Consider the following 15,319-nt stretch of genomic DNA (forward strand, 5'->3'; position numbering starts at 1 on the left):
AATTATTTTATTTTATGAATGAGTGAGGAATCCTGTTCATGTAACCTGTCTAGTTTACATTTACAGCACTGCAGAGCTCAGGTTAGAAAAAAATAAAATCCATTTGTAAATTAGTTTATATCCCCATTCCCAGGGTTTAAAATCTGTGCGCACAGATTTCCAGTCAGTTTCCTAAACTGCACAATTTTCTTTTACTGTTTTCAACCAGAGCTCTTTTCTCTCTCGTCAGGTGGTAATTGTTTGATAAGTAGGGGGCCACACCCATATACAGTATAGATTTAATCTGATCTGGTACTATGATGGCAGGTGTGGTCAAACATATGAAGGTGAACACACATCTAAACTATCTTATTTCAAATCTGACACAAAGGAACATACAAGGTTACCATACAAAGTAACAAATAGTTTCTTACTTTAAGATGAATGATACTGCAGCACCTTGCAATGTTTCACTATCTCCTTTTCTCAATGATTAACGTTTTATTCTTCACTTTCTTTTTCACTCTGCTGCTGTCCTGTCACTCTGTTTCTCTGTGCTCACTGTCTCACTGCCAAAGAATGCAGGAGTGTTATTTACAGTAGATGGAAGTAGATCTGCTTCTAGTTGAGGCTTGCTTGGTGTCTGCGTGCGTGTTTGTAAGGGGTGTGTGCGTGTGTTCGTGTTTGTGCCCTGCCCTCTATTTATTTGTGGGATCTGAAATAGCGGAGTGAAGGATCGTCTAGTGTCTGATAAGTCTACTTTCAGTATTGGCATGTCTCTCTCTGCATGTGTGAGGCGTTTGCCGAGTTAAACTTCACCGCGCATGCGCAGAACTCTAGATTCCGTTAGCTGTCATTGTTTTCCTCCTGTCGACAAACCGAGAAGAGCTGATCCAAAGTGTCCGCAGAGGGTCGACAGACTTCGGGGAGACACTTTGTCCACGACTGCAGGCTTTAACGATCAAACATGTCGGTAACGAGCTGTTTACGGACACTTTACAAACTTCTGCCCACGGAAACAGACGTCACGGTAACAGTAACTGACTAACGGCTGAGGGAGCAGCTTCACTCTAAAAGAAACTGGTAGTTTTATTTAAAAGTTTTATCGGACTTTGTATGTTTTATTTCTAATGACACTGTAAGTAGAAGTTAGCCCAAAATATGGTAGCCACTGTACAGACGGGTGTCGCCTAGAAGCGGAGTCATATCGTATCTAAGAACTGGGCAGGCAGCCCGGCGGCGCCGTTGCGATGGGCAACCCCGGGATGGAGGAGCTGATCCCGCTGGTGAACCGGCTGCAGGACGCACTGTGCAGCGTGGGACAGAGCTGCAGCCTCCACCTCCCGCAGATCGCCGTGGTGGGCGGACAGAGCGCCGGGAAGAGCTCCGTGCTGGAGAACTTTGTGGGCAGGTAAGACTCCTGACCCCTCCCCAGCACACACACACACCTTCTACCTGTTACCTTGACCCCCTCAGTAGTGACAGAGAACCATGCTATCAGCCGACTAACGTTTCAGTATTTAGGACTGACATTGTTCATGAATGTCCTGGACAAAACAAGCAGCAAGACAAGCAACAGAGTTTCAGACAGACAAAGGAGCAGACAACAATACAAACACAAAAATACATCCTTGGGCAATTGAAAGACAGAGTAAATCGATCTGAGCAGCAAATGTTTGTCAGGATCATCAGCAAACATATCAGGAAGAACATCTACAGCGAGATGTCTCTGCCTCCAAGTCATTTTTTAACTTCCTCTTAAAAGAGAACTTTGTTCAGTTTCAATTCATTTTGTAATGTGTTCCAAGTAAATGAAACAGTAAATTTAGACCCCTTATATTCTTAGCTCCATTCTGTCTTTTGGAACACACAATAGGAAGAGGTCCTGGGATAGAAGATTGTAAGTCCCTGTACTCTTCTGACTGATGAGGGTCAGAGGGTATGAAGGAAGCAGACCTAAAATAGTCTTGAAGATAAGAATATGCCAGTGTTTAAAGTCTGCGTAGGGTCAAAGAAGTCCATCCAACACGTTCATACAACAAACAGTGATGAGTAGGGATTTAAAGTTAGTGATGAACCTCAGAGCTCCATAATACTCGTGTCCAGAGCATGTAAGCTTTGTAAGGGGGCATGCATGCGTAGTTGACCTCCACTGATGATGGCTCTGTATGCCACACATGTATCACCATAATCCAGCACAGACATAAAAGTGACAGCAACCAGCCTCTTCTTTGATTTGATTCTAAAGTCGAACCCCAGTTTCAGCTTTAAACTTTTTACCAGCTGCTGAATGTGAGGAGTAAAAGAAAGTGTAAGGTTGTTAGATAGCCTATCACTTTTTTTCATTGTTGTAAAAACAATACATTCCATAGGCCTATTGATGATTAACCTTCGTTTGTAATAAAGCATGCCGGAGGGAGCAGCTTGGCCCATTCAAATTCACAGGTTGGCAAATACTGTGAAGTTGTTTTTGCATTGGAGCTACTTTTATATCTCCAACAAAGTACTGCTACGTTATTGTACAATTTCCACTGTGTGCAGGAGTTTGTATGCGTTTTTTGGTACTTGTCGACAAGAAAATTAGAAACAAGAATACTTGCGTTGATACCTCGAGATAACTTTATCAAACAGGGATTTCTGGCACAACTTTTCCACTTCCGATATGAGACCGATATTAAGATAAGATAATCCTTTGTTCCTCTCGCGAGCGGATAAATTTACATAGATATTATAGCCTTGAGGATATGCTGATACCAATATCGATCCGATACGATATCAGCACAATCATCATACTTTCATTACTTATTTTGTAGTGTGGAGTGTTGAAAGAGGTTTGATCAAGTGATGTTACTCAAACAGAGAACAATTAGTCAGCAACAGTTTGAGAAAAACTGAACTGATTTTGGCGCCTCCTGTGGATGGAGGACTATTTTCTAATAAATACTCGTAAAAATGTAACTATATCAATCTCAATCAATAAATCAATCTTTATTTGTACAATTTGTGTCAATTCATAGCAAGTGTTATCTGAAGACACTTTACAAAAAGCAAGTAGAGGACCTTGTACTCTTTGTCTGTTAACATTACAAAAGAGCAGGTAAAAGATACTCATCGTATATATATATATATATATATATATATATATATATATATATATATATATATATATATACACACAGTGCCTTGCGAAAGTATTCGGCCCCCTTGAACTTTGCGACCTTTTGCCACATTTCAGGCTTCAAACATAAAGATTTAAAACTGTAATTTTTTTGTGAAGAATCAACAACAAGTGGGACACAATCATGAAGTGAAACAAACTTTATTGGATATTTCAAACATTTTTAACAAATAAAAAACTGAAAAATTGGGCGTGCAAAATTATTCAGCCCCCTTAACTTAATACTTTGTAGCGCCACCTTTTGCTGCGATTACTGCTGTAAGTCGCTTGGGGTATGTCTATCAGTTTTGCACATTGAGAGACTGGAATATTTGCCCATTCCTCCTTGCAAAACAGCTCGAGCTCAGTGACGTTGGATGGACAGCGTTTGTGAACAGCAGTTTTCAGTTGTTTCCACAGATTCTCGATAGGATTCAGGTCTGGACTTTGACTTGGCCATTCTAACACCTGGATATGTTTATTTGTGAACCACTCCATTGTAGATTTTGCTTTATGTTTTGGATCATTGTCTTGTTGGAAGACAAATCTCTGTCCCAGTCTCAGGTCTTTTGCAGACTCCATCAGGTTTTCTTCCAGAATGGTCCTGTATTTGGCTCCATCCATCTTCCCATCAATTTTAACCAGCTTCCCTGACCCTGCTGAAGAAAAGCAGGCCCAAACCATGATGCTGCCACCACCATGTTTGACAGTGGGGATGGTGTGTTCATGGTGATGAGCTGCGTTTACACCAAACATAACGTTTTGCATTGTTGCCAAAAAGTTCAATTTTGGTTTCGTCTGACCAGAGCACCTTCTTCCACATGTTTGGTGTGTGTCCCAGGTGGCTTGTGGCAAACTTTAAACGACACTTTTTATGGATATCTTTAAGAAATGGCTTTCTTCTTGCCACTCTTCCATAAAGGCCAGAGTTGTGCAGTATATGACTGATTGTTGTCCTGTGGACAGAGTCTCCCACCGCAGCTGTACATTTCTGCTGTTCATCCAGAGTGATCATGGGCCTCTTGGCAGCATCTCTGATCAGTTTTCTCCTTGTATGAGCTGAAAGTTTAGATGGACGGCCGGGTCTTTGTAGATTTGCAGTGGTGTGATACTCCATCCATTTCAATATTATCTCTTGCACAGTGCTCCTTGGGATGTTTAAAGCTTGGGAAATCTTTTTGTATCCAAATCCAGCTTTAAACGTCTCCACAACAGTATCTCAGACCTGCCTGGTGTGTTCCTTGTTCTTCATGATGCTCTCTGCGCTTTAAACTGACCTCTGAGACTATCACAGAGCAGGTGCATTTATACGGAGACTTCATTACACACAGTTGGATTCTATTTATCATCATTAGTCATTTAGGTCAACATTGGATCATTCAGAGCAAACTCCTGCAAATGGTCAAAATTGCAATTGAGAAAATTTGCAGGACTTGACTTGTCATTTTGTTGGACTCGTTTCTCTACTGCACTCGACGAGATTAAGCGCCAAAAGAATGAAACGCCTGAATTTGCCACCTCAGTCTGTCTCTTGCTGCAGCTTTTGGTTTAAAGTATGAATGAAGATCTAAATTGAATATGCACCACTTCATCGGCACAGTAACCTTACTTTAAACACAGGATTTACAAAAGGTTTACTCAGCAGACAAATGAAAAGCACCAGATAAGAACACCTGTCTTACTTTTTTTCATTGCAGTATCAGTCGCATTTTGAAGTTGACACTTAAAGGTTCTTCTTTTTAACAAATATTATAAAACGTTTTTAAAAGAGATTAGTGAGAGATTTTGACTACATGGAATGTTCCATATTTCTTATGTCAGGTACCTAATGTGTGTTCTCCTGCCTGTTAATAAGCTTTTATTTTATTTTAACATGGAACATGAGAACCCTGTATACTCTTGCTCCTGGTCATTGGAGTATCCAGGTTTGAGTCTGTCTGTAGTTGTTTCTGATTTCTCACCTGCTCAGGTTTTATTTTGGAACCTGTTCAGAAACTTGGGTCAGGTGTGAACAGTCCACAGTTTTCTGGTGTTTTTGGAGTGCTGCGTGTAGCATACCCAGAACACCTCAAAGCCCTGATCAAACCATTACTGCAGATATAAACATACTGAGTGAGAGATCCAGGTAATCAAAGAACTTCATTTCAAAAACTACTGATAATAAACATGGTCTGACTGTTGTTATTAACAACTTAACTGTAAAGCACTTTGTGACTAGTAATAATAAACTTCACTCATACAGCATCAACAAAATCACAAAGGGCTTTACATGGCAGAAAAAGACATATTAATGAAGAGAATGAGGACCAGACACGAGAAACAAGAAAACTGAAGCCAAAGAAAATATATAATCCTCCAAATATATCCAAAATATTTTTGGAGGATTATTTAATTCTCATTTTGGCAATAAAGTCAAAGAATAACAATGAAATACTAAAACATTTTTTTCTTCTCTCTGGCCTTTTTAATTTTATTTAATCATCTCAAGACTGAGCTAGATCAGATCAGGCCATTTCAATGATGCAGGTTAAAACTATGTAAGAGATACAGACTAATAAAAAGACAATGGACATGTTAGAAATAAAAACAGTTCCTTGAAGGAGTGGGTTTCAAAGCTGTCATTTTGCAGCTTCAGATGTACAGGGTGTTTCAGATCTGAGGAGTGTGTCTGTGAAGACCAGGTCCCCTTTAGTCCTGATTGGAGACTCAGAAACAGACAGCAATAGACCCCTCTCATAGAGGAGCACACATTCAGCACCATGAAAAAAACAAAACATGAAGTGCTCTGACTTCTGACAAGGAACTGAATAAAGATTTCTGAGGCCGATTATAACATCAATGTTAGAAGGAAAAAACCCACCAATGACTCGTTTGTTCGGATCTACAGAGATGTTGTAACCGGAATTTACAAGTATGACTCTGCAAAGGCGTTGATAGGATATGTAACGTTATTATACAGTTACACTGCAGCAGCTGAATGTTGCGTTTGTCTGCGTGACACAAACCAGCTCAGGACCTTATCAGAGGAGAGCTGTGGTCAGGTGCTGCAGGCAGCGCAGACTGAGCTCAACACTTCCATCTGATACTTAAACACTTCAGTAACACTTAGAAGAGCCTGAAATACTTCAGTTACATCTCAAAGAGACTGAAATACTGTCAGTAACACAGTTAAAGCAACAATATGTTGCGCTTTGCACCAAAGGTCCTCGCATGTAACTGCTCTGTAAAACACACAGTGCTGGGACCAGAAAATCACGTTTGACAAGGTTCAGTCATATTACCAAATTTTGAACAAATATGACTCTGCTAGCGTCTAGGGCCTGTTGTTTTCTAACTGTTTGCATGTGTAGTAAGAGTATGTGGATTACACTGATGTCTATAGGCCGTGGCTCAGTGACTGGGCAGGGTCATTCTTTTACATGCAAGTCGAGATAGTTTGTGAGGTTCCAAACTTATCAAGCTAATTTGAAGATCGACGAGGAAAAGAGACGACTCTTTGACTTAAGCTGGATTCATTGAATTATTTGTGTGCAAACTTGAGATATAACTCAGCTTGGATGACTTTCTCCCCCTGGTAACGCTGCAGAACATGAGATACAGACAGAAGGTAAATTAGAAATCTGTTTTGAATAATCACTGCAGGGACACCCTCTCTTTTTCTCTTCTTGGCTTCATCCGTCACCGCCCTCTTCCTCTCAGCCATGGTATCAAACAGCACAGACTCGGGCTAACTGGTTGCTTTGAAGCTAAAGGCTGCTGCCTGTAAAGCCGTACGCACTTCTCGTGAGAAACTCAGCCCACTGCCAAAGTTACATAGTGCTGAAAGCCGGCGAAGGGGCTGGAGAGACTCAATTCTCCCTTTTTCCAGTTATTGTGCTATGACATTGACATTTGAAACAATTATTTAAAGGTGGAGAAGACAGTCGCTTTAAAGAGACTACAATGCAGAGTGTGTCTCTTGATTAACTTGGTTCAGTTTGTAAAGTGGAGACAAAAAAAACCAAAAACAAAGCTGCAGAGTCTCTCTGGGAGCTCTCTCTGTGTTACTGCTCACGTCTGATTTCCTGAACTTATAATTCAGTTTAACATGCGTCTCAGCATGTTGTCTCACACATGATGATGTTATGACACCTCATCTGTCGGGGGGGGGGGGGGGGGGGGGGGGGGGGGGGGGGGGCAGTGCCAGCTATTTGATCTGGGGCAGGATGCTGTTGAATAAACTTCCTGAATCTGGCTTTAATAGGAAAGAGGAGGATTATTTTTCCCTCTGCGCGTTCTGTTTCTCTGAAGTTTGAGGCTACGATCACATTCTAGTCATCAGATTCAACCTAAAGATCTTTCTGTTTTACATGCTCGACGCTTTAGTGCAAGTTTATAAATGATCTTCGCACTGACCTCAAACGTAGTAAACAGCACAAAAATAAGCTTGTAGTATTCAAATGTGAAAGTGATATAAGCTATTGTGATAAAAACTGTGAGTTTTCTGATTGCTTCCTGTTGGAGAGGAAAGATTTCCTTATGTCCTTCTCCATGACAGGAAACTAAATACTTTTGGATTGTGGAAAAGAAAAAAATGAGGCATGAGGACACAATCTTGGGTTTTAAAAACAATGATCCTCTTTTTCATCTTTTCTGACATTTGACAGATCAAACAACTCAAAGATGAAATGATGAATAAATGAGAATGTTAGTTGCAGCCCTATAGCAGCGTGTGTGTGTTTGTTTTCTTTGTGTGTATTCTTCTCCACTTAAGTCCTCTTCCTCTCCCGCAGAGACTTCCTTCCTCGGGGCTCAGGAATCGTCACTCGCAGACCGTTGATCCTCCAGCTGCTCACTGCTGACACGGGTAGGTAAGACTCAGCCATGTTCACTGATGGTGTCTGTGTTTTAAGCTGCCAGCAGGTGGCAGTGTGACGTTCTACTGTAACCTGACATCTCAAGGTAACAGTTAGAACCACCAAAATCATTTGATACCCGTTTCTTTCTTTTTCATTCCAAACCCGTCATGTAAACAAAAGAATTACTCTTTTCTGAAACATTTCTCAGCAAGTTTGTTTCCTGGTTAAATAAAAAAGTTTAGTTTTTTTTGTTTTTTTTTCACATAAAACATTTTAAACGAGTTTACAATAAAAGAAATATAATAAAAAATTAGAAATAGTCCATTCTGTATTATTTGGGTACTTTCACTTCAATATGATGATCCTCTATCTTTTCACAAGTGGGCCCTCCTCTGGTTGTTTGAACGGAAATATGATGTGAATATTCAATAAGTTCTCAGTTTAAATAGTAGTAAATACCATGGCAACGATGCTGGGCACTATTGTCCAATCAGTAGTCGTCTCTGTTCCTCTACAAAGTAGATCTTTGTAGTAGATCAAAGTAGATCTTTGTAGAGGAAGTTTATAAAGCTGTTTCTTTTCCACCTGGTTCTTGGTTAGTTTGTTCAGTACCTTCAACACTTGATTTGATTGAGCTCAGGCTGGATGTGTCGTCTGGTGGTCACAGCTGTTAAACGTCCGCTCGAGAGAACAGGATGTAACTGATAGACATTATTTTAAAAAATCTCAAAAAGATTTGAGGAACTTGTTGGGGAAAGTACAAGAAATACTGAGCTTCAAAAGATGTAAACACTCAAATTAAAGGATTAGTATGATGTTTTTCTTGGGTTCCCCTTTGGACAGGAATACATCATAAGACACATATTATAATGTTTTGATATAAAGCTCTTATCTCAACAAAGCTACAGATAAACTTGAAATGATTAATCCCATGATGTAATGTATCTATCACTGTTTGTCTGATTGCAGAGTATGGGGAGTTTCTGCACTGTAAGGAGAAAAAGTTCACAGACTTTGATGAGATCCGTGAGGAGATCGAGGCTGAGACTCGTAGACTGACCGGATCTAACAAAATGATCTCCCCTATCCCCATCAACCTGCGCATTCATTCCCCTCAAGGTAACACTGAATAACATCAATCCACTGTGTTCCTGTCACACATGAAGGCCTGTGAGTTTATCATCAGGCCCTCTCTGGCTCTGCAGTGCTCAACCTGACTCTGGTGGACCTGCCGGGCATCACAAAGGTCCCTGTAGGAAACCAGCCGGCCGACATCGAGTATCAGATCCGAGACATGATCATGCAGTTCATCTGTAAGGAGAACTGTCTGATTCTGGCTGTCACACCTGCAAACATGGACCTCGCCAACTCTGACGCCCTCAAGCTCGCCAAAGACGTCGACCCACAGGGTGAGGAAGCAGCAGAGGATGATTTACGATCACATTCTCACTAGAAAAAAAAAAAAAAAAAAATCATTCTTGAAGCCCAAAAATGTGTCATCTTCCTTAAGGTCAGCGCACCATCGGTGTGATCACGAAGCTCGACCTGATGGATGCAGGAACAGATGCTCGGGAGATTCTAGAAAACAGGCTACTTCCCCTGCGCAGAGGTGTGTGTCCCATTTCTTCACTTCTAGGCCTTAGCCTCTTTAATCTCGTTACTCAATAACACACAGCTGTATTTCTTCTCAGTGTGACTTTTGCGTTTAATGATACTTTTGCATAACTTCACTTCAACAGTTGTCACTGTTCTGCCGTGGATTTAGTTCAAGTTTTGAGAGTGCGTTCTGCAGCTCCTGAGGTCAGTCTGAGGAAAGCTGCACCAGGTGTCTCCTTCATGCTTCTCCTACTGAAATAATGCATTATCCACGGAGACACAGCGCAGGGACTGCTGGGGAGCAGCTCAGTGCTGGAGCATTAGATATGGATAATGATGCTCTCACAAGTATCACTGAACTAAACAGAGCTCACTTCCTGCCTGTAGGCTGTGGTCTGACTGCGGTCTGTGAACTCCTCTCCTCTCTCCTGATAACATGTCAGAGTTGAACCTGACATCTGAGTCAGATCACACACCACCCACTTCCTGCTCTTCTTCCTCCCTCAGGTTACATCGGGGTAGTGAACCGTAGTCAGAAGGATATCGAGGGGAAGAAGGACATTAAAGCCGCTCTGCTCGCCGAGCAGAATTTCTTCCTGTCACATCCGGCCTACAGACACATGGCTGACCGAATGGGCACGCCGTATCTCCAGAGAATACTGAACCAGGTTACAAACACAAACACACACACACACACACACACACACACACACACATAGATATAAAGGTAATTTGGGTGTGTTTTTTACTTGAATATGTTGGTTTGCAGCAACTGACAAACCACATCAGAGACACTCTGCCCTCCGTCCGGAGTCTGCTGCAGGATCAGCTGCTCGCTGTGAACAGAGAGGCCGAGGAGTACCAACAGTTCATTCCTGACGACCCGACACGCAGGACCAAGGCTCTGCTACAGTCAGTGTGTCCGCATCTCAGCTTGAGTGTTTACTCTTAGTGAAGCATACCTCACAGCCTGTGTGCTTCTTTGCCTCAGGTCGGTTCAGCGACTGTCTGTGGACTTTGAGAAGCTGATCGAGGGTTCAGGAGATGAAGTGGACACCGTCAACCTGTCAGCAGGAGCCCGGATCAACCGGATCTTCCACGAACGCTTCCCCTATGAGCTGGTCATGGTGTGTGTAGGATTCTGTGCATGTATTATCATTCATACTGCATGAGCGTTCACAAATAAGATCCTTAACAGCGACTCTGTTCGTGATCAGATGGAGTCAGATGATAAGAAGCTGCGGCGAGAGATCAACTACGCCATCAGAAACATCCACGGAGTCAGGTGCTGTCAGGTGTATTCATGAAATCTAAAGAGTTTTTACATCATTTAACATTCAGTTTGGACTGTTTGCCTTTCCTCTTTTTTTTTTTTTTTTTATTCCTTTTTTTCTATCTTTGTCTGTGCAGGACGGGTCTGTTCACTCCTAACATGGCCTTTGAAGCCATCGTGAAAAAGCAGATATCCAGATTAAAGGGGCCGTGTTTTAAATTTGTTGATATGGTCAGTCAGGAACTTACCAGTACTGTGTACCAGTGTATCAACAAGGTATAAAAGCGTGTGTGTGTGTGTGTGTACTTGTGACGGTGAATTCCATGTGCAGGTGTCTCTAATCTGACCTGTGATCTTTCTTCTGCAGCTCAGCTCGTTTCCTAAACTGCGGGGTGAGACGGAGAGAATAGTAACCACGATGATACGAGAGCAGGAGAGTAAATGCCGGGATCAGGTCACTCACACACAGCTGAACATATGATATGAACACATATATGCGGTAAACTCTTTACAGGAAGTGGATGTGGCCATGAGATCATCCATTTATTTTAAAGACTCCTCCCCTTTTGTAGATCTGCATTTTTTTCCATCTCCATTTTATTATTTTGGATTATGAAAGACAGTGGATAAGCACAGTTCAGCCTCACTCCTTCATTACCACATTAACTTTTCAATCATAGTTAGCCCAGGCCTAAATAATTCCTTGCTTTCTTATCTGTTTAACTGTAAATAGAACAATAATCTACAAAATATTTTACTTTATTATTTTAGAGCCAGGATGGGCTCGAGAGGGAAACCCTCGCTGCTCTCCTTCTATGGTCATTTCCTTAGACAAAATGATCTTACCACTTCTTTATACCTCTTTTTATGCAGTCTGTGATGAGTATCCTGTAACTGCCAATTCTGTGTGTCCTGTTAATGTAAGTGTGTGATTCTGCTGCGTTCAGGTGCTGCTGCTCATCGACATCCAGTTGGCCTACGTTAACACCAAACATGAAGACTTCATCGGCTTCACGAAGTGAGTGACGCCTGACCTCACCTGCTCCTCTCATGGTCTCATTTCAGAGTGTGGAAGGGATTTTTCAAAGTTCACAAGCTTTTAAGGAATTACCTGTAGGGTGGTCACGATCCCATACCACAGCAGCAAAAGTAGAGATCCTATTATGTCGTCTCATTGTTTTTAGGTATCAGAAATTCCCATAAAACTCGCACACAGTCCGAATTGCACAAAATCTTTGGCAACATTTCTGAACAGCAAAAAATCTAAAACCAAAATCAATATTGTTTGTTTTTCTTTTGTTGGATCTTGCTGAACAAAACACTTAAAACAAAATAAACAATGTACACACAAAAGGTGTAGAAACCAGGCACTCCAAACATAAATGATGGAAATGAACTACAAAAAAGGCCTTTACTGTGATTGCTTCATCGTTGAAAAAGATAACATATTACAACCATTAAAGCCCTTTTTTTATCTACTTTGAGCACATTGATCTACCAGTCACCAACCTTTATTTAAGATATAAGCTGTGCTTTAACTTGTACTCTTTTGTTGTGACTTCATATTTTACTCTAGTCTGATAAAGTTGCTCATACAGGAGGACACCACATGGTGTTCAATCAAAAAGCCCATGAAACTGTTGGCATGTTTTACAAAGCTGATGTGGACAGTTGTAATGAGCAATGACGTTTGACGTTTTGAAAGCCCTCATTCTGGCTAACTCCTCACCTGTTTCAATCTAGAACATAAAGTACAGGTACATTTTAACAGAATGAATGATAAACTTCTTCTTCTCCCAGCGCTCAGAGGACAAACAACCAAAACAACCAGAAGACCGCCTCAGCAGGAAACAAGGTGAGACCTTCATTCAGGTTAATGTCGCTGTGTAAGCAAACACTGTTCAGATGTATTAATGCTTCAACATTAACAGAAACATTAACACACTGGTTTTTAGTTCATCTTCACTGACTTCAGATAAAATAGTTTTGAATGCACACAAAAGGCTAATTTCTATCAAACATCGGATTCTCTCTTCAAGAGGTTTCAGGTGGTTATGAAACAGATAGAAATTAACACTGAGGCTTCTTATACACTATCAGAAAAAAAGTGATTGCAGCTTTCTTGATTGTGTCTCTTTAAGAGATTAGGCCTGAAACAGAAAAGTAACTTTTCAGAATACAAGTGATTTGCATGTGACGGGGTTGTTGGAGATGGAGGACTCATGATCAGATGGTCAGCCTTCACTCCTTTCAAAACTTTTAAGAGTAAAAAATCTCAACAGCGATTGCTTTCTTTGTCATTCGTTTCAGTGACATAACCCCAGACCAACAGTCTGTGGAAAGTTCAACTGTTAACTAAATATTACAGTGATATCTGATATCTCAGTGACCTTTGACCAACCTCCTTTCTAAACTCTTGGTCTTGTTAACCAGTCTTTATTCAGAGACATCTTTGTCGAAAACAGGCAGGTTACCCTGAGATCTTCCTCAGTTTCATGTTCACACATGCTCCACTCAGCAGGAGGAAAATGAACCTGTTTGCAGTGAATTTTTACAGACTGACATCAGCTCACACTGACTCCACATGGAACATGGCTGGCAGGAAAAAGTCTGAGGGAATTCCCATTGAAAATCTTTGGGTGATTGTGTGTGCATGTGTGAACAGGGCTTTAGGTTGATTCCCCCCCCCCCCCTATATTTTGTTATTAAAACACTCTCCTCTTAAGTGATAATAAATGCAGGTCTTAACCATTCCAAAGTGAACATTTCCTGCCTGTGGTTCTCTGCAGAGTATGCATTTCTTTATTTGAATAACTTTAATGTTACTGCTTCATGTTGTTAAACATTAATCATCATAGATAGCTGCAGATAAATGTGAGCACTCTGTGATTTACGATCACAGAGCTGATGTTGGCTCTTTACAGGAATGCACTCGGGATTGTATGATAATACTAATGTGATACAGTGACAGCAGGAATAATCAAACACACAGAGAGTCAGTATGTTTGTGATAAATCAGGAATGTTCATATCGGATGGTGTTTGTTAAACAGCAGCACATTCGAACCACAGCTGTGTCAGTTATTCATTCTCTCATGTTGTTGTAAACTATGATAAGAGCTTTGTCAGAGTTCAAATTTAAACTTCCATGTTAATTTGTCTCCTTTATCTCCTGTTTGTCTGCAGGGTGTGACCCCTCTCTCCAGACTCATAGTAGGAGCTCCGTCTCTTTAATTCTCTCTCTCTCTCTCTCTCTCTCTCTCTCTCTCTCTCCCTCTCTCTCTCTCTCTCCCAGGCTGCGGGGTCAGCATGACGAAAGCAGACGTGCACATCTCCTAAATGTTGCAGCTTCATTATCTTCATCATTTTCTGCAGCTGATGCTTCACTGATTTTCTCCTCACAGGCTGCAACATTTCTCTTTCTTGTTCAAAACAATCATTCTTACGTTCCACAGACCCACTGTTCTAAGCATGTTGGCAGACTTGAATACTTTTCTATTCTTCAGAATGAACGGTTTACGTCTTTTTGGGGACTCTTTATTTCATGTCAAACTCTGTCACCAGATTAAAGGCAGGATCGGTATTTTTTTTTAGAAACTAGCATGATTTTGAAAGTAGCCATGTCTCCGTTCTCCGTATTCACCCCCTCCCCTCTGAGTTCTCTCAAAATTCCCGCCCCTCACTTACATGCTCTAGCGCCATTGGTCCAGAAGTGGATTTCAGCTCATGCTTGGAGTGTGGACTCCTGCATGCATGGGGTAGAGAGGTCGATGTTTTTTCAGGCTTACAACTGCTACAGATGATGGATTTTCTTTGTTCCTTTTTCAGAGCACATAAGATCTTAATTACTTTCAGGACATGAAGACAATTTCTACCAAAAACTTAAAAAGTGTATCGAAAGGATATTACCTACCCTGCCTTTACTGAAACTGTTGTCCTAAAGTCTCTTTCATCCTTTTTTGTCTTTAATTGTTTGATTAAATTCTTTCTTCTTTTGTTTTTGTTTTTCACTTTTATCAACCTGTAGTCAGAAAATTGTTTTGAATTTGTCTGGAAAGATCTGATTTTCCGCTCCAATGTAAACTGCTTCTGTTGTTTCTCGTCCTTTCGATCAGCAGGCTGCTCTCTAAGTGTGACATTCTCAGAGGATTGACATGATTCAAACTTTGTGTCCATGATCCTATGTTCTGCAGGTCATCCGTAAAGGCTGGCTGACCATCAACAACATTGGCATCATGAAAGGCGGAGCCAAAGAGTACTGGTTCATCCTGACTGCAGAGACACTGTCCTGGTACAAAGATGAGGAGGTGAGGTATTACACTATGGTGGCCCTGAAGGATCACTGCGAAAAGCATTTCACTGAACACGATAAAAAAAAATACAATGCTAAAGTATTTACTGAAACGCAAAAAAATATTGAACAAAACACACAATAATAAACGTAAAGCACTTTTGTGCTTTACGTTTATCAAACGTT

General features: G+C 41.1%; 1 protein-coding gene across 1 annotated transcript in view; it reads left to right on the forward strand.

The window, feature by feature from the left end:
* The first annotated feature begins 769 nt into the window (after positions 1-769).
* The window catches only part of dnm3a (dynamin 3a), a 29,237-nt gene continuing 14,687 nt past the window's right edge, over positions 770-15,319 (forward strand). The window contains exons 1-14 of the mRNA XM_079350310.1: positions 770-1,390; positions 7,909-7,982; positions 8,944-9,093; positions 9,180-9,383; positions 9,485-9,583; positions 10,078-10,238; positions 10,340-10,482; positions 10,562-10,697; positions 10,788-10,855; positions 10,981-11,119; positions 11,211-11,297; positions 11,791-11,861; positions 12,644-12,698; positions 15,036-15,149. Of these exons, the coding sequence (XP_079206436.1) occupies positions 1,230-1,390; positions 7,909-7,982; positions 8,944-9,093; positions 9,180-9,383; positions 9,485-9,583; positions 10,078-10,238; positions 10,340-10,482; positions 10,562-10,697; positions 10,788-10,855; positions 10,981-11,119; positions 11,211-11,297; positions 11,791-11,861; positions 12,644-12,698; positions 15,036-15,149 (1,662 nt within the window). The 5' untranslated portion in view covers positions 770-1,229. The remainder of the gene's footprint in view (positions 1,391-7,908; positions 7,983-8,943; positions 9,094-9,179; positions 9,384-9,484; positions 9,584-10,077; positions 10,239-10,339; positions 10,483-10,561; positions 10,698-10,787; positions 10,856-10,980; positions 11,120-11,210; positions 11,298-11,790; positions 11,862-12,643; positions 12,699-15,035; positions 15,150-15,319) is intronic.

Source organism: Symphodus melops (genome assembly GCF_947650265.1).
Source record: "Symphodus melops genome assembly, chromosome: 8".
In the NCBI taxonomy this organism is placed as follows: Eukaryota; Metazoa; Chordata; class Actinopteri; order Labriformes; family Labridae; genus Symphodus; species Symphodus melops.